This window comes from Hylobates moloch, unplaced genomic scaffold (genome assembly GCF_009828535.3).
Source record: "Hylobates moloch isolate HMO894 unplaced genomic scaffold, HMol_V3 SCAFFOLD_7, whole genome shotgun sequence".
Classification (NCBI taxonomy): domain Eukaryota; kingdom Metazoa; phylum Chordata; class Mammalia; order Primates; family Hylobatidae; genus Hylobates; species Hylobates moloch.
Window position 1 is genome coordinate 15,044,228 of NW_026652282.1, and position 26,106 is coordinate 15,070,333.

A 26,106-nucleotide genomic window follows, 5' to 3' on the forward strand; every position below is an offset into this window, starting at 1 on the left:
AAAAAAAAAAAAAAAAAAAGACAGGAAGGAAGGAAGGGAGGAAGGGAGGGAGGGAAGGACAGGGAGGAAAGGACAGGGAGGGAGGGAAGGACAACCTACAGAAAGGGAGAAAGAAAATATTGGCAAACTATCCATCACAAGGGATTAATAACCAGAATATGTAGGGAACTCAAACAACTCAATAGCAAAAAAACAAATAATCTGATTTTAAAATGGACAAAAGACCTGAATAGACATTTCTCAAAAGAAGACACAGAAACGGCCAAGAGATGCAAATCAAAACCACAATGAGATGCCATCTCACCCCGGTTAGAATGGCTATTATCAAAAAGACCAAAAAAATAACAAATGTTGGTGAGAAAGCATAGAGAAAAAAATAAAACTACCAAATGACCCAGCAATCCCACTTCTGGGGGTACATAACCAAAAGAAAGGAAATCAGTATATTGAAGAGATATCTCCACTCCCGTGTTTACTGCAACACTATTCACAATAGCCAGATATGGAATCAAAAGTGTCCATCCATGAACAGATACTTCTCAAAAGAAGACATACAAGTGGCTAACAAGCATATGAAAAAAATGCTCAATATCACTAATCATTAGAGAAATGCAAATCAAAACCACAATGAGATGGCCTGGTGCGGTGGCTCACACCTGTAATCCCAGCACTTTGGGAGGCTGAGGTGGGTGGATAACCTGAGGTCAGGAGTTGAACACCAGCCTGGTCAACATGGCGAAACCCTGTCTCTATGAGTAATACAAAAAATTTGCCAGGCATGGTGGCTAGTTCCAGCTACTCGAGAGGCTGAAGCATGAGAATCTCTTCAACTGGGAGACAGAGGATGCAGTGAGCCGAGATTGGGCCACTGCACTCCAGCCTTGGAGACAGAATGAGACTCTGTCTCAAAAAAAAAAAAAAAAAAACCCCACAATGAGATACCATCTCACACCAGTCAGAATGGCCATTATTAAAAAGTCAAAAAACAGCAGATCCTGGTGAGGTTGCAGAGAAAAGAAAATGCTTATACACCGCTGGTGGGAATGTAAATTAGTTCAGCCACTGAGGAAGGCAGTTTGGAGATTTCTCAACGAACTTAAAACAGAACTACCATTCGACCCAGCAATCGCATTACTGGGTATATACCCAAAGGAAAATAAATTGTTCTACCATAGACACATGTTCACGTTATGTTCATTGCAGCACTGTTTATAATGGCAAAGATGTGGAATCAACCTTGATGTCCATCAATGGTGGGCGCATAAAGAAAATTTGGTACATATATACCATGGAATACTACACAGCCATAAAAAGGGACAAGATCATGTCCTCTGTAACACAGATGGAGAGCTGGAGGCCATTACCCTAAAGGAACAGATAAACCAAATGCTGCATGTTCTCACTTGTAAGTGGGAGCTAAACAGTGAGTACACATGGACACAAAGAGGTGAACAACAAACAGCAGGGCCTACTTGAGTTGAGGGTGGAAGGTAGGAGGAGCGTGAGGATCAAAAAACTACCTATTGGGTACTATGCTTATTACCTGGGGGATAAAATAATCTGTGCCCCAAACCCCCCAACACATAATCTATCCATATTACAAACCTGCACACGTACCCCATGTACCTAAAAGTTGGAGAGAAAACAAAAAAAAAAATCAAGTGTCCATCAACAGGTGAATAAAGAAAATGTGATATATATAAACATTGGAATATTATTTAACCATAAAAATGAAATCCTGTCAATGCAGCAACATGGATGGAACTGGAGGTCATTATGTTAAGTGAAATGCTTTTAAAGAATTTGGTCTGTCATCATCATCAGTTCTTTAATAACTTCCTGAACACAAAAATATAATTTGCAAAAGCAATAGCTAAAATAAACAACGAATTCTCTTTTCTTTTACGGTGAGACAAAAATGGGTCTATTCTAGAAGATGGCTAGCAAAGAATGCTCTTTTAACCATCTCCCTTTTTTTTTTATTTTTTTTTGAGACTGTCTCTCTCTGTTGCCCAGGCTGGAGTGCAGTGGCACGACCTTGGCTCACTGCAACCTCCACCTCCTGGGTTCAAGCAATTCTCCTGCCTCAGCCACCCGAGTAGCTGGGATTACAGGCGCATGCCACCACACCTGGCTAATTTTTGTATTTTTAGTAGAGGCAGGGTTTTGCCATGTTGGCCAGGCCAGTCTCGAACTCCTGACCTCAGGTGATCCACCCACCTCGGCCTCCCAAGGTGCTGGGATTACAGGTGTGAGCCACTGCACCTGGCATTTTTTTTTTTTTTTTTTTTTAAATAAAAGACAAGGTCTCCTCACTATGTTGCCCAGGCTGGACTCAAATCTCCTGGGCTCAAGCAATCCTCCTGCCTCAGCCTTCCAAGTAGCTGGGACTACAGGAACGTGCCACCACATCCAGCTTTTAACCTCCCTTCTTGATTACCTACAATATGGTTCTCCTTAAAGGCTATTTCTTCCCATGTCCCACAAAATCCGAAACCAGTCTCAGCATTCTCTGCATTACTCCTCTGCCTGGGGAATAATCCTACTCTTGTAGCCTCATGGTTCACTGTCTTCCTTCCTTCAGATCTTTACTCAAAAGGTACCTTCTCAGACCCTCCTGGCCACCCTGTCTAAAATGTCGACCTCTCTTCTAAGCATGTAAGAGTATACAATATAAGATACACTTTCTTTATTTAGCATGATCTATTAAACATTTCCCCAAGTAGAAAGTAAGCTCCATAAGGGCATATTTTATGTTTTGTTTACTGCTATATTCCCAGTACCTGCCTCTGACCACAAACTAATACATGAACTTCTATCTCCTTATTTTTAATCAACTACTTATTTGACCTCACCAATAATTTTAGTCCTTTAACCTTCATTTATTCATTTACAAATATTTACTTAGTATCTACTATATTCCAGACACTACTGAAGGTTCTTGGGATATATTAACAAGCAAAAAAGACAAAATCCCTCCCTCACAGCACTTACATGCTAGTGAGGAGAGACAATAAACATAATTTAAAAAGTAAAACACATACATTAGAAATGATAAATGCTATGCAGAGAGAGAGAGAGAGAGAGACAATAAGAAAAATCCAGAGAGAAACGTAGGAGGGGTTGTACAACTTTAAATAGAGAAATTAAAACAAGTCTCATATAGAAGGTGACATGTGAGCAGAAATCTGAAGGAGGGAAATGGACAGAATCAAGGCCCTAAAGCAGGAGCTGTGTCTGAAATGTTCAAAGAACACCAAGGAAGTGAGTGTGGGTAAAATGTAAGTAGGAAATGAGGTCAGACAGATAATGACGGGTCATATCATATATAGTTTTATAGATCACTGAAAGGATTCTGGCTTTTACTCTGAGTAAAACAGGAAGCCCCTGGAAGACTTTGAACAGAGGAGTGATATAATTTGACTTATGTGGGTTTTTTGTTTGTTTTGTTTTTGTTTTTGAGACGGAGTCTCACTCTTGTCGCCCAGACTGGAGTGTAGTGCCGCAATCTCAGCTCACTGCAATCCCTGCTTCCCGGGTTCAAGCAATTCTCCTGTTTCAGCCACCCGAGTAGCTGGGATTACAGGTGTGCACCCACAACACCCAGCTAATTTTTCAATTTTTAGTAGAGACAGGGTTTCACCCTGTTGGCCGGGCTGGTCTTGAACTCCTGACCTCAAGTGATCCACCCATCTCAGCCTCCCAATGTGCTGGGATTACAGGCGTGAGGCACCATGCCCGGCCGTGATTTACATTTTAAAAGGAATACTCTGGTTGCTGTGCTGATGATAGCCTGTAAAGTTATAAATGCAGAGACCAGTGAGAAGCTACTGCAGTAATCCAACTGAGATTGAAAAAGACAGCTTGTACCAGAGTGATAACAATGGAGACAGCAAGAAGTGGTTGGATTTTGGATATACATTTGTCCCTCAGTATTCACAGAGGACTGGTTCCAGGATCCACTGAAGATACCAAAATCCAAGGACACTCAAGTCCCTGATAGAAAATGGCACAGTATTTGCATATAGCCTATATACATCCCCCCATATATTTTAAATAATCTCTAGATTATAAGTAATTTAAGTAATCTCTATATTACTTATGATACCTAATAGAATATAAATGGTATTTTTTACTGTATTTTGGGTTTGTTTTTTTTTTTTTTTAATATTTTCAATCTGCAGTTGGTTGAACCCATGGATGCAGAACCCAAGGATATGGAAAGCTGACTGTATTTTGAAGGTACAGTAATAGGATTTCCTTATGGACCAGATGTAGGGTGTAAAAGAAACAATTACCAAGGTTTGAGGCCTGAGCAACTAGAAGGATAGTTTCCCCTCCCTGAGATAGGGAGGTTAACAGGTGGAGCTGTTTGAGATGTCCATCAGACATCCAAGTGGAGATGTAGAGTAGGTAGCTGGATATACAAATCTGAGTTGGGAGTAAGAGGTCTGGGGTAGAAATACAAATTTGAAAATCATCTGCATATAAATTGTATTTAAAGCCAGATAATTAGATGAGCTCACCAGGGGATTAATACAGGTTAGGGTTTCTTAGCCTTGGCACTACTGACGTTTGGAGCCAGAATGGGCGTGCGCATGCACGCGCGTGTGTGTGTGTGTGTGTGTGTGTGTATGTGTATTCTGTGCATTGTAGGATGTGAAGCAGCACTCACATCCAGGTTACAAAGCATCATTTCACTACTCTCTTCTCAGCATCCAAAACCAACTTATTCCCTTGTCTTTGCCCTGTTATTCTAAACCTTAGTTCAATATCACCATCCACTTCACCTATTTATACTTAGCTGCTGCTATGGTTTGGCTGTGTCCCCAACCAAATCTCAATTTGAATTGTATCTCCCAGAATTCCCACGTGTTGTGGGAGGGACCCAGGGGAGGTAATGGAATCATGGGAGCTGGTCTTTCCCGTGCTATTCTCGTGGTAGTGAACAAGTCTCACAAGATCTGATGAGTTTATCAGGGGTTTCCACTTTTGCTTCTTCCTCATTTTCTGTTGCCGCCACCATGTAAGAAGTGCCTTTCGCCTCCCACCATGATCCTGAGGCCTCCCCAACCATGTGGAACTGTAAGTCCAATTAAACTTCTTTTTCTCCCCAGTCTTAGGCATGTCTTTATCAGCAGCATGAAAACAGACTAATACAGCTGCTAAGCACTGCTGCAGCAAAGTCCCTCCCACATGCTTATTACATGTAGTGACACACATTTTTACCCTTCATCCTTAGCTAAGCCCTCCAAAATACTGTCATGTGTCCCCAGACCATTCCCTCTCCCATCCCGTATGGCAGCTGTTCCAAACCTTAACGATTCTCCTTAAGATAAATGATGTAGCCTCACTACATGTTCGTTATTTTGTTAACTGACTTCATCCCCAACCAGTATGTACAAATTTTCTTCCAGCCTTTGCCAGTTTCCTACTTTGCAGAAATAGGAATTTGAGGGGTTTTTTGTTGTTGTTGTTTTGTTTTGTTTTAAATCAGGGTCTCACTCTGTCACCTAGGCTAAAGGTTAGCATGCAGTAGTGAGATCATGGCTCATGGCAGCCTCAACCTCCCAGACTCAAGTGATCCTCCCATCATTGAGGTCTATTTATAGAAATAGTAAATTGAAGCCATCAGGAATGATCTCCATATAATCTGCCCCAAAATTATAAATTTAGCTGAGGACACTTTTCACCTGGACTTTAGCTCTTGCTAATGTAACTGATGATTTTCTATCTACCAAATAGTCAAAAATCAGCTTTCCTCATAAATGACCTTCCTTAAGTACATGATATGGGCCAGGCACTGTGTAATTCTGAGCTGTACTTGAGACTGTTAACCACTTCCTAATCCTTCCAACTCTGCCCCACTGGATTCAATGACACCGGCTTATTCTAGTTTTCCTCCTCCATTTCTAGAGCTGCTCCTATCCCTTTGCCCACCCTATAAGGTAGGTAGGTATTTCTCAAGGCTCTCACCTTGACACTCCTCTCTTCCTTCTATATATTCTCTGGACTAGCTCATTTAAGCCCAAAGCTTCTATCACTACTACTTCTGCTAAAAATTTCCAAATCCATGTGCCCAAGCCAAACTTTGTTCCTAAGTTCTAAACCATTTACTTTCAACAGCCTGATAGTCATCACTACTCAAATTTCCCAGAGACACCTCAACACGTTCAAAACTAAGCCCATCTGTTCCTTCCATAAGTATTTATCTTCCTGTATTCTTTTATCCTTTCTTCATTCTTTTAACAAACAAGTATGTGTCCAGAAACTAATATAGGCACTGACAATACAAAAACATGCTAACTGCTCAAAAGGAACTCACAGTCCAGGAAGAGAGACTGTAAAAATAGTAATATAATCTAACACATACAAAGATTGGGATATGTACGATGCTATAGAAGTATACGAACGGGCCAAACACAGTGGCTCACACCTGTAATCCCAGCACTTTGGGAGGCCAAGGTGGGTGGATCATTTGAAGTCGGGGGTTCGAGACCAGCCTGGCCAACATGGCGAAACCCCATCTCCACTAAAACTACAAAAAAAATTAGCCGGGCGTGGTGGCAGGTACCTGTAGTCCCAGCTACTTGGGAGGCTGAGGCAGGAGAATCACTTAAGCCCAGGGGGCAGAGGTTGCAGGCTGCAGTGAGGTGAAATTGTACCACTGCACTACAGCCTAGGCGACAGAGGGAGACTCTGTCTCACCAAAAAAGTAGAAGAATGGAGAAAGGGAATTAGGGATATTATCTTGGAGGATTTAACGTCTGACTTGAATCTTTAAAAAGTAGGAGTTAACCAGGGAAAACCAACATGAGTCAAAACAGAGCTCTAAAAATAAACAGGGTATCTACAAGCTATCACAAGCAATTTAAGAACATAACATCCAAAGCAGGGAGTGGCATCCCTAAACCTGATCACACAGGACCTAACAGGCCATACTGAAAAACTTATACTTCTTCCTGAGTATAACCAGGAACTTCAAAAGAGTTTTAAACAGGGGAATAACATGGTAAGGTTTTTGTGTAAGATACACATTTCTAGCGGTTGTGTGAAAGGGTGAAGATTAGAGGCAGTTAAAAGGCTAGCATAACAGTTCAGGCAAGAGGAGAGCCTTATAAAAGTTGTTAGAATCAAAATGGAGTCACTTATGCCAAACCCTAACAAAATAGACCATAGAGGAGGGGCTCTCACGTACACACGCCTATGATAAAAACTATTACAAGGACCCTCTGAAAACCACAACCTTACACAAAGAATACTCCTGCAAGGACATCTATCCAGTAACTGTTCAACCCCAGATACCACTCTCGTTATTGATCCTTGTGGCCAAGGATAAGTGTTTCAAAACAACTTATGTAACCTTCCTTGTTTTGCCTTTAAAAGCTTCCCTTTGCCTTACCTTCACCAGATATGCCAATGATCCATCACAGCACAAATATCCTGCATTGTAATCCCTTGTCATTCCTTCCCAAATAGACTCTTTTTTTTTGGAGAGCCTCTTTCTCTGTTGTTATTTTAGGTTGACAGTCTGCCCAAGGAGCAGTGGTGGTAAGGTTAGAAAGAAACAGAACAAATAAATAATTAGGAAGCTAAGTGAGTGGACCTCCAGAGGCCAAAATCAAAGAAAAGTGAGGATTTAAGATGATGATTCTAAGAAGAAAAGAAATCCAACAGAAAAACAGTCAAAGGGCCAGGCACAGTGGTTCATGCCTATAATCCCAGCACTTTGGGAGGCCAAGGCAGGCAGATCACCTGAGGTCAGGAGTTCGAGACCAGCCTGGCCAACATGGTGAAACCCTGTCTCTACTAAAAACACAAACATTAACCGGGTGTGGTGGCACATGCCTGTAATCCCAGTTACTCGGGAGGCTGAGGCACAGGAATCACTTGAACCCAGGAGGCGGAGGTTGCAGTGAGCTGAGATCATGCCACTGCACTCCAGCCTGGGAGACAGAGTGAGACTCTGTCTCAAAAACAAAACAGAAAAATAGGCAAAGGCTATAATCAGACAATTCACAGAAAAACAAAAGGCCATTAAACAAATCTTAAAAGCACAATTTCACTAGTAACCAGTGCAATGCAAATTAAAACAATGGGATACTATCCTCATCTTCACCACTCCCTCCAAAAAAAGATTCACGAAAATTTAAAATGGATAATATTCAATGTTAGTGAAGGTGTGGAGATACAAACATGTTTATGGGCTAATGGTGGAGCATAGCTTAGAACAGGGGTCCCCACCCCCCCAGACTGGTACTGGCCTGTTAGGAACTGGGTGGCACAGCAGGAGGTGAGCAGCAGGCAAGCAAGCGAATCTCCATCTGTATTTACAGCTGCTCCCCATCACTCGCATTACCACCTCAACTCTGTCTCCTATCAAGAGAGGCATTAAATTCTCATAGGAGTGCAAACCCTATTGTGAACTGCACGTGCGAGAAATCTACATTGCGCACTCCTTAGGAGAATCTAAGGATAAACGCAATGTGTTTGAATCATCCCGAAACCACCCACCCCTCCATCCATGGGAAAATTGTCTTCCACGAAACTGACCCCTGGTGACAAAAAGGTTGGGGACTGCTGCCTTAGAATACCCTTTGGGGATGCAATTTAACAATATATATCAACATTTAAAACATACACCCCTTTGTTTTTTCTTTATAATTTTTAAAAATTTTTTTTAGGCAGGGTCTCCCTGTGTTGCCCAGGCTGGTTTTTAACTCCTGGGCTCAAATGATCCTCCTGCCTTGGCCTCCCAAAGTGTGAGCCACCATGCCCAGCCAAAACATACATCCCTTTGAACAAGCAATTCTAGTTCCAAGAATGCAATCGTTCACATTTATACACAAAGCTCTTTATAAGAATGCTCACTATAGAGCTGATCTAAACAAGAATGTGGAGATGACCCAATCATCCATCCTTACAGTTAAGTCAATTCTAGGGTTAAATGAATTCTGATGATCCATACTACACAAGAGTACAATACAAGCTAAAATACATATGAAATGAAATAGAACGATTTCCAAACTATGTTAGGAGAAAAAGTAAACCACAGAATAATATGTACAATATATTCCAACTGATGTTTAAGAAAATAAAAGCCCACATTTGTTTGTAAATGTAAAGAAAAAGGTCTGGGAAAACAAAACTTCAATTTGGAGGGAAGAGAGGAATGAAGGAATGGTTGGGACAAAGGGAGATGCATTTTTCACTCTAGCTAAGAGTACAGCTTGATTCCCATCCCCTGCCCCCCACCACATGAATTACTTTTATAATTTAAAAAATTGAAAACATAATGTGTATGACAAGTGTGGCATGCGACCAGCTGATTAAGCAATCTGACTAGTAAAACAGATCCAATGGCTTTTCTAAAACCACAACCCAAGCTAATAGGTGTTCAATAAATAAGGACTTCTGCTAAATATTTTTTAATTGGCTATTCTCACACATGGCTTACCACTGGCCAAAGGGCCTGTGCTGCCTGTGTCCCTTGCAGGTAGGGCAAGTCCACTTTCTGCATTCATCTTACTCAAAGGCGTACCCACAGAATTTTTCTTTGCAATGGAGGCATAGTAATTGATGTTTCACATCCTTATGCCTTCAATCTTCTTCAAAAGCTTTTTAAAACCACAATCAATTCTTACCATTCCAAGTACAGTTGTAATAAAAGTGATTGAAAAAAAATCAGGAGAAAAGGTGAGAAAGAAATATTTTGACTCATAATTTAACTAAAACATGGCTTTTATTGTTTCTTAACATACTCTTCAACATTTTCTCAAGAACATCAACTATTTTGGAAATTTTTCCTCTTTTTTTATATAGCAAGTATTTCCTCATAACAAATTCTTTCTGATGACTGCTTTTAACATTACTTCTGAAACCAAATCTCTCCAACTAACTTTCAAGTGATTTTTTTGGCCCATCATCTTTTTCTCCAATATCAAAGGGACTAACACAGTAAAGTGAGGGGAAGCTTCACTTCTGAATGCAAATAAAAAATAGCAATGAATATTTGCTTCCAGTAGAGCACTCTTTTTATATCTACAGTCAAGAAAGAGGCCACTAATGAAATTGGACTAGTGGGTTATTATAATTGAGACTTTTTTATGACTTGCTGTTATGGGCTGAATTGTGTCACCCCCAAAATTCATATGTTGAAGCACTAACCCCCACTACCTCAGAATGTGATGGTATTTGGACACAGGGTCTTCAAAGAGGTAATTAAGTTAAAATAAGGTTATTAGGGTAGGCCCTAATCCAATATGACTGACATCCTTATAAGAGGAACAAATTGGACACAGATAAACAGACCACATGAAAACACAGGGAAAAGGCAGCCATCTATAAGCCAAGGAGAGAGGCCTCAAAAGAAACCAAACCTGGCCGGGGGCAGTGGCTCACGCCTGCAATCCCAGCACTTCGCGAGGCCAAGGCTGGCAGATTACCTGAGCCCAGAAGTTCAAGACCAGCCAGGACAACATGGCGAGACCCCGTCTCTACTAAAAACACAAAAATTAGCCTGGTGTAGTGGCACGCGCCTGTAATCCCAGCTACTCAGGAGGCTGAGGCATGAGAATTGCTTTAACCCGGGAAGCCGAGATCACACCACTGCACTCCAGCCTGGGTGACAGTCTCAAAAAACTCAGTCTCAAAAAAAAGAAAAAGGAGTTCAAGACCAGCCTGGCCAATATGGTGAAACCCCACCTCTACTAAAAATACAAAAAAAGTATCTGGGCACGATGGTGCACGCCTATAGTCCCAGCTACTCGGGAGGCTAAGGCAGAATTGCTTGAACCTGGGAGGTGGAGGTTGCAGTGAGCCAAGATCGTGCCACTGTACTCCAGCCTGGGTGACAGGTGAGACTCTGTCTCAAAAAAAAAAAAAAAAACAAACAAACCTGCTGACACCTTGATCTCAGATTTCTAGCCTCCACAACTGTGAGAAAATACATTTCTATTATTTAAGCTATTGTTACGAATTTAATTGTATCATCTCAAAATTCATATGCTGAAGCACCAACTCCCAACATATACGTATTTGGAAATAGGGCCTTTAAGGAAGTAATAAAGGTTAAGTGAGGTCATAAGGGTTGGCCTCTAATCCAATAGGACTGGTGTCTCTATAAGAAGAGGAAGACACACTAGGGATGTGCATGGATAGAGAAAAGGCCATGGGAAGACACAGCAAGAAAGCATCCATCTGCAAGCCAAGAAGACAGATCTCACCAGAAACCAATGGGATACCATCCTCATCTTCACCACTCCCCCACGAAAAAGATTCCCAACATTTTAAAAGATGAATAATATTCAATGTTAGTGAAGGTGTGGAGATACAAACATGTCTATATGCTAATGGTGGAGCATTGCACATATCTGAGGGCACCTTGATCTTGGACTTACAGCCTCCAGAACTGCGAAAATAAATTTCTGTTGTTCAAGCCACCCAGTCTGTGGTACTTTGTTACGGCAACCCTAGCAAACTAATACACTTGCCAATCCAGTAATTTTTAAAGTATGTTTGCTTTTCCATGTCACAGATGATTAAGCATTTAAGCATTCCCACTAAAACAATAAAAACATGGCAGCTTTTTGTAACATCTTTCTTACCTTCTTAAATAATGTGGCAGATGCCATTTCAGACCCATTTAGTGTCTTTAAGAGGAACATCGGCCAGGAGGATGTATTCATCTGGTACCCTGTTTTATAAAATAAATTAGGTATCATGAAAAAGCCTCCCTGTGATACTATTAACAAGTTGGTATAAAAAATAGGTTTCATTCACCATTCTTCTCGAGAGAATGACTTTCTTATCTAAGAACTCTGAACATGGGCAAGAGGAGCAGATGTACCCTCCTCTCATTGCTAGTGTCCGCACTGTACTGTCTGGCAACAATGCTACAGTGGGGGTAGAAACTCTCATTTTAAGAGAAGTCACTAGCTAGGATTCACCAACAAACATGTATATAATACAAGGGGTGATCTAAGCTGGAGCCTGGAAGAGCTTCCATTCCACCACCAACAATCACACAAGCAAAGGCAAAGGCTGTAAAAGACTTCTAGCCCCCTTTTCCTGAGGGCCCCAGGCTTCTTTCATTTCAGAAAGACAGTTTTCTGTCAAACTCAGCACATATACACACACAACAGTACATTTCATTGCATGCAATTTTACCTCAAAAGAAAAAAAACCTATGGATATTTACTCGTTAATGATACATATGCTAAAGTATTTAGGGGATGTGCACTGATATCAACAACTCACTCTGAAATGTACTAAAAAATAAGAAAGATTGATGAATAAATAGAAGGGCAGACAGATGGACAGATATGTGATAAAGTAAGTATAATAAAATGATAATGGTAGAATCTAGAAAGTGGACATGGGGGTACTCACTAAAATTTTTTCACCTTTTCTGTATGTTTGAAATTTTCCATAAAATGTGTTAGAAAAAAGACAGCTCACTTTAGCAATCTTAATACATACTAAAAATGATCTTCTTTTAGAATTTGTATCAGATGCTATCAAAATAGACTCAACAGGTGTCTTTTCTAGAGATCTCACCAACTAATGGTTTCACAGCATCTAGCATATGCAGCAGGGAGCAGGGGTCTGCTAGTTTTACTGCTTTCTGGGGGCAATCTGTTTCATGCAACACCTGCTTGCCTCAATGCCAGAATTAGAAAGAACTTGGTATGCGCCCCTGATGCGTGCATACATTAAGACAGGGTGGCACAAGAATCACTGGCAATGGGTGCAGGTTTTGTCCTATTTTCCATCAATAGAACGAAACATACAAAAAAGGTAAGATGGAAAGTCATCCTCTAATAATCCTGTACCAAAATCCCCTTAATCTGACTAGAGACACAATTGTTGAAAAAAAAAAAAACAGGGGTAGGGGGTGATTTGTCACATACTCCCTTATAATAAATCAACATTATTATTCTCCATTCTATGGAGAGTATTGCATAAGAATCATTCTCTGGTCCTTAAGCCTTTCTCTCAACCCCCATATTATCCTATTCCATCATGTGCCCAGATTTTCCTGAATGTAACATTTTACTTAATTCTATAATTGGCTTAAAGTCAAACATAGATTAAAAGACCAAAATTGGATTAAGGTACATATAAAAACTTTAAAAAGAGATAAAACTAATCTATAAGGTTAGGAAGTCTAGATGGTAGTACCTTTAGGAAAGGAGAGATTATGACTGGTTATCAGCAGGAGTAGGTCTTCTGGGGGGCTGATAATGTTCTATTTTCTGATTTGGATGATGGCTTTACAGATGTGTTCATTTATAAGCTATATACTTATGACCTGTACACCTTTCAGTTTGTGTGTTAAAACTTTTTAAAATCTTCTAATAACCTTTAAAGTTTAAATAAATAAGTCTTTTTAAAAGGAAAACTAAATAAGTTGTATTAAAATGGAAGTTAAACTATTCAAAAGTACCTAAAAAGCAAACTGGCACCAATTGTACATTTTTAAATATATTGCCAAAACAGATACTAATCAGCACATATTTCTATACATTTCATATTTTTAAATAAAACAAAGTCTAAGAATTTTATTAAAAAGAATGACCATAAATCTAATTATGTATTTGAAATGCTGACAATTACGACAGCAGCATCTCCTTTAAATAAACTGCAAAAACATACCATATTGCAACAAGAAAAATAAAATCCAAATAGGGAAGCACTAGGCCCAGGATTGCACTTATCTTTCACGCAGAATTCTGTGTAATTTGAGAAATATTATAAACAACAAATAAACAACAAAAGACGTGAGTGAAAGAAGGCAAAAGGCAAAAAACAAACATGCCCCAAACCATCCTCTGGGAATAACACATCTCCAACCAGTTTTTAAAAATATTTTAGCCGGGCACAGTGGCTCACGCCTGTAATCCCACCACTTTGGGAGGCCGAGGTGGGAAGATCACCTGAGGTCAGGAGTTTGAGACCAGCCTGGCCAACATGGTGAAACCCCGTCTCTACTAAAAATACAAAAATTAGCCAGGCGTGGTGGAGGGCACCTGTAATCCCAACTGCTCGGGAGGCTGAGGCAGGAGAATCGCTTGAAACCAGGAGGCAGAGGTTGCAGTGAGCCGAGATCACACCACTGCACTCCAGCCTGGGCAACAAGAGCAAAAACCATCTCAAAAAAAAATATTTTTTAAACCAAATTAGTTATAACGAACAAATAGAACAAGGACAGCATAAAGAGATATTACTAAAGGGTGGCTATTGTTAATATCTTAAATTTGTGGTTCTCAAGGAATTTTTCACTAATAGGCAAACAAAAAAAATCCATTCTTTTATTGTGCTTTGCAACAAGGAATTTTCATTTTCAGCTAAATAAACTAAATCATTTCTTTACTACAGAGTATCATGGTATGCTTACATTTTAAAAAGAAAAATGTTGCCCCAAATTAGTTACACCCTTTTTACCTTTCAAAAATGTGGCCAAAATTAAAGTACATATTTTGTACCTTAAAATCTTGCCAAAATCTCCATTTTCTCCTTTTCAAAGACCTAAAGGTACTAATTCCTGCCCTCTCGCTCTTCTTCCCACTGTAGGTGAAATGAAATTCTTGAGTTTGAAACTGGAACCTGAATGTGGAATCATACCCTTCCCCTAGGCTTATCCCCATACCAAAATTGCTGAATGGCTCAGTGGACAATATTGAGAGAGCATGTGCCTTGTATCAAGTGCCACAAAGTTCTTCCCCAGAAGGAGTTCTGAATCTGCATATGTAATCTAGTAGAGCTGGTTTTGACATTTCAAGTTTGAAGACCTAGCATGAGTCTTGCCCTGGAGTGGGGAACCTTCCACACACATATGCCAGATATGTACTCAAGCAAAACTCCACAACAGATGGTGCTGATTTCCTATCTCATCATACATTCTCCACAGCAACCACCTGACCATCTATTTGCAAGAATGCCCAAGAAAATTTTAAAAGGCCACTTAAAGTCATTTCTATTGAGTATCACATTAGAAAGAATATGCTATTTTTAAAACTGTTTCTTCTTACCTAGTGGAGGTTGAAGTAAGTCTCCTTCCTTTTCACATGTCCCAACAGGCTGTATGTCTGGGGAATCGACAAGCCTCCAAAAATCATTTCTGTTGTCACTACCATCCAGTCGTAACCGTAACCTGGCCCCAGTAATTCCAATAACTGTAGCAATACATACTGAAGTGGCATTGCGTGGGTCACGGGCTTCCAATTTCATACCAACTTTGAAATCATTCACAGGTGGAATCTGAGACTATATATATAAATAAAATTTGGTTAAAATGCATCAACTATAAGAGAAGACACATGGATAGCTATGTCACCAGAATACCTCAGGAACATTTTAAATAACAGTCACAGCAGATGAGTGAGGTCAGAGCTGTAAGAGTCAAGGAAAAGATTTTCAAATTCTCTCCTTGGCTTGACATGCAGCATAAAAACACTACCTGCTGCTGTTCTCACTCATCTGCCCACTTCCAGGCAACCCAGATACAGCCTCTAAAATATACCCTGAGTGGCTTTCTAAAGTAAGAATCTGATTAGGCCATTCCCCTTGAAATTAGCCAACCAGCAGCTCACCACTGCCTATAATGAAGTCCAACTCCTCAGCACAGTTTAAATGCCCCCACACCTTTAACTTCATTTCCACATTATCGCCTCTATCTACTTTGTGCTCCAGCCACCCCAAGCCATCCCTCCCTTAATACTTGGATTCTTTCATGCCCATGTGCCTTGGCTTTGGATGTTCTCTCTGCCTGGACTATCCTTCCTCCCATTCCAACCATCTCAAATAGCATCACTCCTGTGAGCCCTTCCAGTATGGAGTTATCACACTTCTCATAATTACTTATTTACATGTCTGCCTTTCCTGCCAGATGGGCAATCATAAAGCTTAGTATACCTGACATAGAGTAAGTTCTTAATTAATGAATGCAAAGAGACCATCTGGCGCTTAAGTGGCACTACCACAATCCCACTATCTCCTCACAATACCAGAATCTAACAATCACACAGACGTCCTCCAACAAGTTAATAGTTTACATTAACTAACAGCTACAGAATCTTGGCATACCTGACGGAAGCACTCTGAAGGAGCACTTATAGACCCAGTCTCTTTCAAATACTCCTCCCAGTGGAAATCATCTGGAAAAAACACATGTACAAAATAGTTTCTTAAAGCATATACAATGTAACTTTTAGTATATACAACTTTCAGGATTAAAATGGGTTTTAGTTCCATGCCTCTTAAGAGAAAAAAAAACTTCCAAAAGAGTAGATTCAAACATCCTGATCTACATTTCATGACCAGCATAAAAATAAAAAATAAGACGATATCCTGATAATAATAGCTCCGATATAAATTATAACCTAGATACTCTCATTGTAATGTGGACTACAGCACAGTGATTCTAAAAATGTGGACGTTAGAAATAACTAAAGAAATTGTTATAGAGTAATAGCAAAGTCTACCCATCTGTCTTTAACATAAATTTATTCAACAAATATGTTTTCACCACTTTATTCCATTAATGTGAAGGCACTTCTTTGTTATTCATGGGGAGCTAAAGGTTTAGTGTGTGGTCAAACAGAATTTTACCCTCGCAATGCTTTATGGCAAGAAAAAAATCTGGTAACCAGAGTAGTTTCTCAATGGACTATTAGATCTCCATTCAGAGTGTCAAGATGATGGTGGCAGAACAAAACAATAAACCAGTCATCAGTACAGTCACTAATATGGATTATTTTAATGACCTACATTTTCTACAGACTCTTGCTGTCCTTCCTCACTTAGTTTTCATGACATATTATAATGTTAGAAGAGAAGATCAGAAAGCAGAGCACATTGCCTGGCTTGAACGTATCATTTCACTGTGCCAGCCAGACTGTCAAGACACTGAGAAAAAGACTTGATAGTAGTAGTGAACAAACTAGTAATTCACATGATGTTTAATTCTCATCATTCATGAGGCTTTTCTATACTCTTGTTAAATTTCCTCACTATAAAAATATTGGGTTTGACAGTTCTCTTTCCTGGAAGAATCTACGTTTACCAGCTTCTTACATTTCCTTCAAAAGATATTATACTTAGATGATTCCCCCCTTGCAAAAAAACAAAAAAACCTACAGAGTGCTGATAATGTTTAACAACCAGCTTTCTGGAAAATACAACAAAAAACCTGACTGATAGCGTTTGCAGATTTCTGTGATGTAAATATGACCACCATGGTTGACTGTAAGGTGCCAAGGTAAAACCACCAACCATGAAATTGGGAAAAGATGTACACAATTGGCTCTCCCAAGCTGGTGTGAGCCAGCTCCAGTGTACCACTATTACATATGTGTGTATGCATTTCTATATGTATGATACATGTTATATGTGGTATTAAGCATGTCACATGTAACATTTTGCATCTTGCTTTTGTTTAATAGATCTAAGAGACTGTTTCATTTAAAAGAAAATACTGGGTTTGATTCCACTTCCAGATGATGTGAAGCAAGCACTACCAGCATTGAAAATCATGCACCAGAGAGAGTGTTAAGAATGTGAGCTTTAGGGCCGGGTGCGGTGGCTCTGTAATCCCAGCACTTTGGGAGGCTGAGGTGAGTGGATCACCTGAGGTCAGGAGTTCGAGACCAGCCTGGCCAACATAATGAAACACCATCTCTACTAAAAACACAAAAATTAGCCGGGTATGGTGGTGGGCATCTGTAATTCCCAACTACTTGGGAGGCTGAGGCAGGACAATTGCTTGAACTCGGGAGGTGGAGGTTGCAGTGAGCTGAGATCGCACCACTGCACTCCAGCCTGGGCAACAGAACAAGACTCCATCTCAAAAAAAAAAAAAAAGAATGTGGGCTTTAGAGTCAGATCTGCCTGCTTCCAGTATGGCTCTACCTCTTACTAGCTATGTGACCCTGAGCAAGTCATTCACTTTCTTAGCCTCAGTTCCTTCATTTATAAAACGGGAAAAGTAATGTATATGGTACCAGATATGTTGAGAGCTAAATAAAGTAGCATATATGTAAATCACTCAATAAATGGCACATTATAAAACTAAAAGTCATAGTTGTGCTTAAATTTATTAATACTGAGTAGCTTTATCAAAAGTGAAAACCAAAATCCATGGCTTCAAAACTAAACAGACCAGATGTTTCAGTGATTGCCCCCAGCACTACAGATTCTAAGTGAAGCTCTACTACCATATGATCTTGGAGAGCATTAAAAAAGAACAAAACGGCCAGGCGCAGTGGCTCACTCCTGTAATCCCAGCACTTGGGAGGCCAAGGTGGGCAGATCACCTGAGGTCAGGAGTTCGAGACTAGCCTGGCCAACATGTCGAAACCCTGTTTCTACTAAAAAAAAAAAAAAAAAAAATTTGCTGGGCATCATGGCGGGTGCCTCCCAGCTACTTGGGAGGCTGAGGCAGGAGAATCGCTTGAACCCGGAAGGTGGAGGCGAAGGTTGCAGTGAGCCAAAATCATGCCACTGCACTCCAGCCTGGGCAACCAGAGGGAGACTCCACCTCAAAAAAAAAAAAAAAAAAAAAGAAAGAAAAAAAAAGAACAAAACAAAACATTTAGTTGGGATGGATGAATGTCATTAAGAAGCTGACACCCCTGGAGGAAAATACTGTAAGTCAGAAATAACAAGCAGGAAATGAATACCCAAAGAACTAACACTCTTCCATAAACCAATGACATTTGTAAAATTTTTCAGTAATATTAGAAAATACTTAATTCATCTCCATAACACAAATTTTAAAAATATTCTATTACCATTTGTATCTGAATGGGCTACAATTTGAGCTAGCAAATCCTTTATACTAGTACTCTACAATAGAATTTTCTATCAAATTACTGGTTAATGACCATATGCAGCATTTGCCATTTGGAGCCTCAGGTTCGTTGGTTTTTGTTTGTTTTCTTTTCCCTCTTTTTTCCATAAGGCAAAATTCTTAATCATCTTGATAAAACTGTTCATCTTGGCTGCCCATGTGCTAAGACTCTACCAATAACATAGGGGAAACACACAAAGCTCCAGGCTTTACTAATTTAGACTTGACACATCTAAGTCAATACCACCATTGGAATTCCCAACCAGAAGCCAAAATAGAAAGTCTTAGTTAAGCCTGAGGTCCCAGTCTGCCTCTGCATCATGTCTTCATTGATAGACTGGGGATGGGGGCAGTATTCTATCTCAGAAGAGAGGCCTGGGAACCGATATGAGATATATATATATCGCCTTGTGATCTGATTATTATTCACATGTGCCCATGGTCTCTTCTTGTTTTACTTGTACTCTATTCTAGTCTACACATTAGCTCCAACATCTTTTTGTACTGAATATAACCCATACGAGCTCCCCTGGTCTTCTCTAGAGTAAATCAGAATCATGTCTTCCACCAGTGCTATCCTTGGGATCCCTTGCTATGTGAAGATGGGCAAAATACCTAGAGATAGAAGTTTCTCAGCTGAATGATCAGCGTCCACTAATTCACAGCATTTATCACAAATATAATTAGGCATCTGTTAATTTCTATCTTGCCCACTAAGCTCAAAGAGGGTAAGAGGCTGGGTGCAGTGGCTCACACCTGTAATACCAGCACTTTGGGAGGCTGAGGCGGGCAGATCGCTTGAGCCCAGGAGCTCAATACCAGCCTGGGAAACACAGGGAGACCCTGTCTCTACAAAAAATTGTTAAAAATTGCTAGGCATGGTAGTGCACGCCTGTGGTCCCAAATACTCGGGAGGCTGAAGTGAGAGGATCACTTGAGCCCAGAAGGTCAAAGCTGCAATGAGCCATGATCATGCCACTGCACTCTGGCCTGGGTGACAGAGTAAGACCTTGCCTCAATCAGTCAGTCAATAAAAGAGGGTAGGAATCATGTCTGTATTGTTCATAACTGGATTCCCATAGTAGGTCATCAGCATGTGCCAGGCACTGTCCTAGGTACTGCAGATGCATCAGTTAATAAAACAGATTAAAACCCTGGCTCTCTTGGAGCTTACCTTCTGGTAGTCACTCACTGATTTCTAAAATAGGATGTTAGGGCCCAGGCCTGAGAAGTATCTGCAGATGGCTATCAACTTAAGTAATCTATTTTTTTAATTAAATGTCTAGAATGGGAAAATCTATAGAGGCAAAAAGTAGACCTGTGTTTGCCTAGAGCTGGGGGAGAGAGGAGGCACTGGGGGAAATGGGGAGTACTGTTAATGGATACAGGATTTCTTTTTAGGGGGATAAAAATGTTCTAAAATTGACTGTGGTGGTGGTTGCACAACTGTGAACATACTGAAAACCATTGAATTGTGCACTCTAAATAGGTAAATTATATGATATTTCAATTATATCTCAGTAAAGCTGTTATATTTTTAAAAAGAGATGGAGAGGAGTTTGTAGGGATAAAGAACAGTCTAATTCAATGGCCTCCATTTCCTCAGAGGATTTGGGGGTCCCAGGGAAGAGCTGAAGAACAAATAAGGCCATGGGAAAGAAAGTTAAGGGAGCACTGAGGGCCCAGCTATAGTGAGAGACAACAATTCCATGGGGATTACCTCTATAGGCAATCTTCAAGTAGGAACAGAAAGTCATAGGGTGAACTGCTCTGCACTGGGGCTGGCAGGGCAGATACAACATAAACACAAGGGGCAAGAAATCTCTGGAAATGTCTGGTAAAACAATAGTTTGCTATGTTATTTTTTAATGCCTTTTGTGTACATACGACTTATTTTCTCATTTAAGAGCAAGCCAATGCATCAGATTCTATTACATCTCCTGAGTGTCTCTGATGCAGTATTATACATATGCTGTTCATAATAAGGAACATGAATTAATAAAGTTAACATTTACTGAACACTTACTATATGCCTAGGCATTACATTAGGTGCTTTAAATTCATTTCCTCTATTTATTTCCAGTAGTATCATGAGATAAGTACTATCATTATCCCTGTGTTATAAAGCAGAAAAAAGAGCCGGGCGCAGTGGCTCACGCCTGTAATCCCAGCATTTTGGGAGGTTGAGGCGAGTGGATCACTTGAGGTCAGAGGTTTGAGACCAGCCTAGCCAGCACAGTGAAACCCCATCTCTACTAAAAATACAAAAACTAGCCAGGCGTGGTGGCACACGCCTGTAGTCCCAGCTACTCGGGAGGCTGAGGCACAAAAATCGCTTGAATCCGGAAGGTGGAGGTTGCAGTGAGCCAAGATCACACCACTGCACTCCAGCCTGGGTGACACAGTGAGACTCTGTCGCAAAGAAAGAAGAAGAAAAAGAGTCTAAGAGCTGTTGAGTAATGTGCCCAAAGTCACCATGGCCAGTAAGGAGTGAGGACAGAATTCCAGGACATGTCTGTCGGACTCACCACAATGCCTATAAGCTCTTAACCACTGAACTGTCTTCTGACCACGGAAAAAAAAGCTTTCATATTGACTATAACATTAGAAGGGTTTTTGCTAATAACCAAATTATTTTAAATTGGTAATACATGGCAATTAATAACTAGATACCTACAATTTAGGAAAATTTGCACTGAAATATACAAAGTTACCTTTTTACTTAATCCATGTCAATTTATCTCTAAGTAAAACCAAAGTAAAATTTTCAAAATACAATTTTTGACCTTTCTTATTAGATTTTATATTTACAGAAGTTTACGGTATACAGACTGTACAATAAGAAATCAAAATAATAAGAAAATTTGCACTTAAAGTTAATTTTAACACTAGTGAGGAAGACAACTAAGCTGTATTAAATTACTTTAAAACCTACCTCTTTGTACAGAAGACGTACTTGACTGAGGAGTTTTCTCTTGATTCTCCTTCTTGACATCCATGGAATCTAATAAAAAAGAAAATAGCAATACTGGGAGGCCACAGCAACAGCTTGAAAGAGCACTCAGAAAAATATAAATTAAAAAACTTTAGCCAATTTTAGTTTTATAATATCCTCATTTTCTACGTAGGACTTACCATTTTCTAATGTACTATGCATTTTATAATTTGCTCATTTATTTTATTGTCTCACTCTACTCAAATGAAATCTCCAAAAGGGCAGAGATTTATTTATTTTATTGTCTATCTCATTCACTGTGGTATCCTCAAGTGCCTAAAACAGGATCTGGCATCGCAACACTCTCAAGCATTTGTTAAATCAATGCATCAGGCCGGGCGCGGTGGCTCACGCCTGTAATTCCAGCACTTGAGGAGGCCAAGGCAGACAGATCACATGAGGTCACGAGTTTGAGACCAGCCAGGCCAACATGCGAAATCCTGTCTCTACTAAAAATAGAAAAAATTAGCCAGGCATGGTGGCAGGCGCCTGTAATCCCAGCTACTCGGGCAGCTGAGACAAGAGAATCACTTGAACCTGGGAGGCAGAGGTTGCAGTGAGCCGAGATCGCACCATTGCACTCCAGCCTGGGTAACAGAGCGAGACTCCATTTCAAAAAAAAAAAAAAAATCAGTGCATCGATAAATCAAAATGAGCTGATCTTTACAATGTTTAAATTAACATGTCCTAGAAATAAAATGGATGCTTTTGAGAGTTCAAAACATAACAGAGAAGCTACAATACAGTGTAATTCAACGGACTGGGCAGAGATTTTCTTGGTGCTAAGCTGAAGAGCTCAAATAACACTGGACCTGGTAACCTCACCAAATCTAAGATGTATCATTTCATCCACATGTATTATAGTATGTATCTCTAAAAGGACTCATTTTTAAAAACTTAAGCATAATACTTTTATTACATCTAAAAAAAATTAACCATAATTCCTTAAAATCATCAAATAACCAGTGTTCCCCAATTGTCTTAACTATTTTAAGTGTGTATGCTTGATTCAGAACCCAAATAAGTCCACACACATAGCAATGGTTGATATGTCTCTTACATCTCTTTTGATCTACAGGCGTCTTCCTCCTTTCTTCTCGCTTTAATTCTTCCCCTTTACAATTTTTTTGCTGACAATACCAATTGGTTGGTCCTTTCAAGTTTTCCAGTCTGGATTTTGCTGACTACCACCCCATAGAGTTGGGTTCCTCTGGTTCTTGTATTTTCTTTAAATTGGTATTCATATTTCAATCCAGAAGAGTCTGGTCAGATTTAAGGTTGGCCTTTTGGTGGGAGAGGAGAGGATAAGATGACTTCATAGGTGGTGGTGTGTATTTCTCACAGGAGGCTCCTAATATCTAGTTATCTCTCTTTTCATGATGTGAACAGTTGTGGATGGCTATTGCCTAGATCCTTTCGTTTATTAATGGTTGCAAAATGAAGGTATTCTAATTCTATCATTCTTTATCAGCCAGAAAACTTCTATAGAGAGAAGCTTCCATGCTTCAACCATTCAGTTACCTTAAGGCACGGATCACATAGAGAAATCACAATCAGCACTTTATTATTTTCCTGTATTTCTAGTTTTCAAAGTGATGAGCTGGATCTCTAGCATTCTCTACAGATGACCAGTAAGTTTTATTTGTTTTGCTTTTTATTATCATTATGAACTCACGGATTTAAACATACTTGTGTTGCTATTTTACCCTTACTGATGTTCTAATTGTCAAGTCACAAACTTCTTAAAGAAGGATCTAAGAATGATGCCATTCAACGTAACAGATCTACTTACTAGTTATGACTGAGTGACTCTTCAAGATGTGTGAACACTTGAGAGGGATATATGAGCTGCTTTCTGTTTAAATGATTTCAACTGAGTGGTTGAAGAAAGGTAGTTTCTCTATATAGAAATTTTCTGGCCAATAAAGAATGATAGAATACCTTCATTTTACAACTACTAATAAATGAATGGATGTAGGCAATAGCCATCCATGACTTTTTGTGATTTTCACATCACAAAAAGAGATAACTAGGCTGGATGTGATGGCTCACACCTGTAATCCCACCACTTTGGGAGGCCAAGGAGGGAGGATTGCTTGAGGCCAGGAGTTTGAGGCCAACCTGAGCAACACGGCAAGACCCAGTCTCCACAAGTTTTTTAAAAAAATTAGCCAGGTGTGGTGGCACACATCTGCAGCCTCACCTGCTTGGGAGGCCAAGGCAGGAGGATCACTTGAGCCCAGGAGTGTGGGGTTACAGTAAGCTAGGATTATGCCACTGCACTCCAGTCTGAGTAATTTCATCTCTGTAAAAAAATATTTTTTTAAAAAAAGGCCAGGCACGGTGGTTCACGCCTGTAATACCAGCACTTTGAGAGGCCGAGGCGGGAAGATCACTTGAGGTCAGGAATTCGAGAGCAGCCTGGCCAACACGGTGAAACCCTGTCTCTACTAAAAATACAAAAAATTAGCCAGGCGTGGTAGCTCACGTCTGTGGCCCCAGCCTCACAGGAGGCTAAGGCAAGAGGATCACTTAAGCCCAGGAGGCACAGATTGCAATGAGCCATGATTGTGCCACTGCCCTCCAGCCTGGGCAACAGAGCAAAACCCTGTCTCAAAAAAAATAAAAATAAAAATTTAAAAAAAGTCAGAGAGAGATAACTAGATATTAGGAGTCTCCTGTGAGAAATACACAACATCACTTATGAAGTCATCTTATCCTCTCCTCCCTCACCAAAAAGCCAAACTTGAATCTGTACAAAGAACGAACAAATTTATATTTACTAAATAGTTCTACAGAAAGATTTTTCTAATAGAAAACAAAGAAAAACTGTAAAGGCATGCTTAGCTTCTAGAGAAGCTAAGAATCTAGTTAAGAGACTACACTAAACTGATACACTTAAAATTAGAGAACAGCATTTAGTACTCAGCATTCAGCCAGAGGAAAAGTCATGAGAGATACAGCGCTTGAAGGAGAAACAGGATGTAGGAAGGCCAATATGTAAAGAATGTATTATGGGAAGGAAGATACAACACCAAGCTGACTGCAAATGAGTGTGGCATATTCATGGAATAGTGAGCAGACTTCTCATAGAGCAAAACAGGATGAAACATTTTTTAATTGCTCTTTGGATTCTAATCTTGGCTTTGTCACAAACTGTTGTATGACCTTAACCTCCCTAAGTTTCAGTTTTCTCATTTATGTAACTAGCAAGGAAAGACAATGACCTTTAATAGCTATTCAGTTCTAAAATTCAAATTCTAAGCACCTAGCATCTCCTATAAATTTATTTTTTAAAGGCTTTATTTCAAAAGTTCAGTATACCAGAAGATATTCATTCCAAATGAGTAACTAAAAACATTATTACCTTTAACAAGTAAATCTTACCTTCATTCACTGTTTGTCCCATGGTATCCCTATTTGGTGTTGTTTCCTACAAGGAGAAAAACCAATTAATGCCTCCTTTTAGCATATTACATTTCTGAAGGATAAATAGCATAAGAAGTCAGTTATAAGGCCAGATCAATTTAATCTGTTTCCCTTGAACAAAAATGATAAGATTTGTACATGCCTAGTTGCCTGGGAATGGAGGAAGAAGGAATTGAGGAGTGACTGCTAAGGGGCATGAGTATGGGTATGAAGTTTCTTTTGTGGGATAATGAAAGTGTCCTAGAATTAGATAGTGGTGATGGTTGTACACCTTGTTGTGAAAATAGTAAAAATCACTGAATTGTATACCTTAAAAGGCTGAGTTTTATGGTATGCAAATTTTGACTCAATTTTTAAAATTAATTGAGTAAAAAAGAACAGTTGGTAGGTTAGCAAAGTTAGGATTCAAACTGAGGCCTATTCGAGAAAGCCCACTTCTGCTACATCATGTTGCCAAGAGGTACAAGAATTATGACTGTGTTGGGAAAACCTGTAAGAACTGCAAGAGTCAAGTCTAACAAGAATTATTTGTTAGAAGCCTTGTGTATTTTGAGCCGTAATTCATTAATTCAAACTTTTCCTGCATGTCCTCAATATGCCAGACATTCTGCAGCAAAGATAAATAACAGGCTGTCCTTGGCCTCCAAGACCCCAGTCTAGTCAGAAATAAACATGTGAACAAAACATAATATAAGTGCTATAAAAAAAAGTACATGGATAAACCTAATATGGCAAAAGGCTATCCATCCCGCCATTACTTCATGTGCCTGTAATAAGAACATGATGATGTGCATAACTGAAGGTCATCTGGCACTTAAAGGAAACCTATGAA

The 26,106-nt window shown here is 39.8% G+C and overlaps 1 protein-coding gene across 3 annotated transcripts in view; it reads right to left on the reverse strand.

Annotated features, from left to right (window-relative positions):
- SCML2 (Scm polycomb group protein like 2) overlaps positions 1-26,106 on the reverse strand; it is a 140,503-nt gene that overhangs the window by 86,094 nt on the left and 28,303 nt on the right. For 2 of the 3 annotated variants that reach the window (XM_032756653.2, XM_032756655.2), the window contains exons 2-6: positions 25,233-25,278; positions 21,786-21,854; positions 16,087-16,157; positions 15,033-15,267; positions 11,607-11,695 (exon numbers count right to left, since the gene is read on the reverse strand). In XM_032756653.2, the coding sequence (XP_032612544.1) occupies positions 11,607-11,695; positions 15,033-15,267; positions 16,087-16,157; positions 21,786-21,854; positions 25,233-25,254 (486 nt within the window). In that variant the 5' untranslated portion in view covers positions 25,255-25,278. Of the gene's footprint in view, positions 1-11,606; positions 11,696-15,032; positions 15,268-16,086; positions 16,158-21,785; positions 21,855-22,905; positions 22,944-25,232; positions 25,279-26,106 lie in introns of those variants that run through there. The other variant, XM_032756654.2, reaches the window with a different exon arrangement.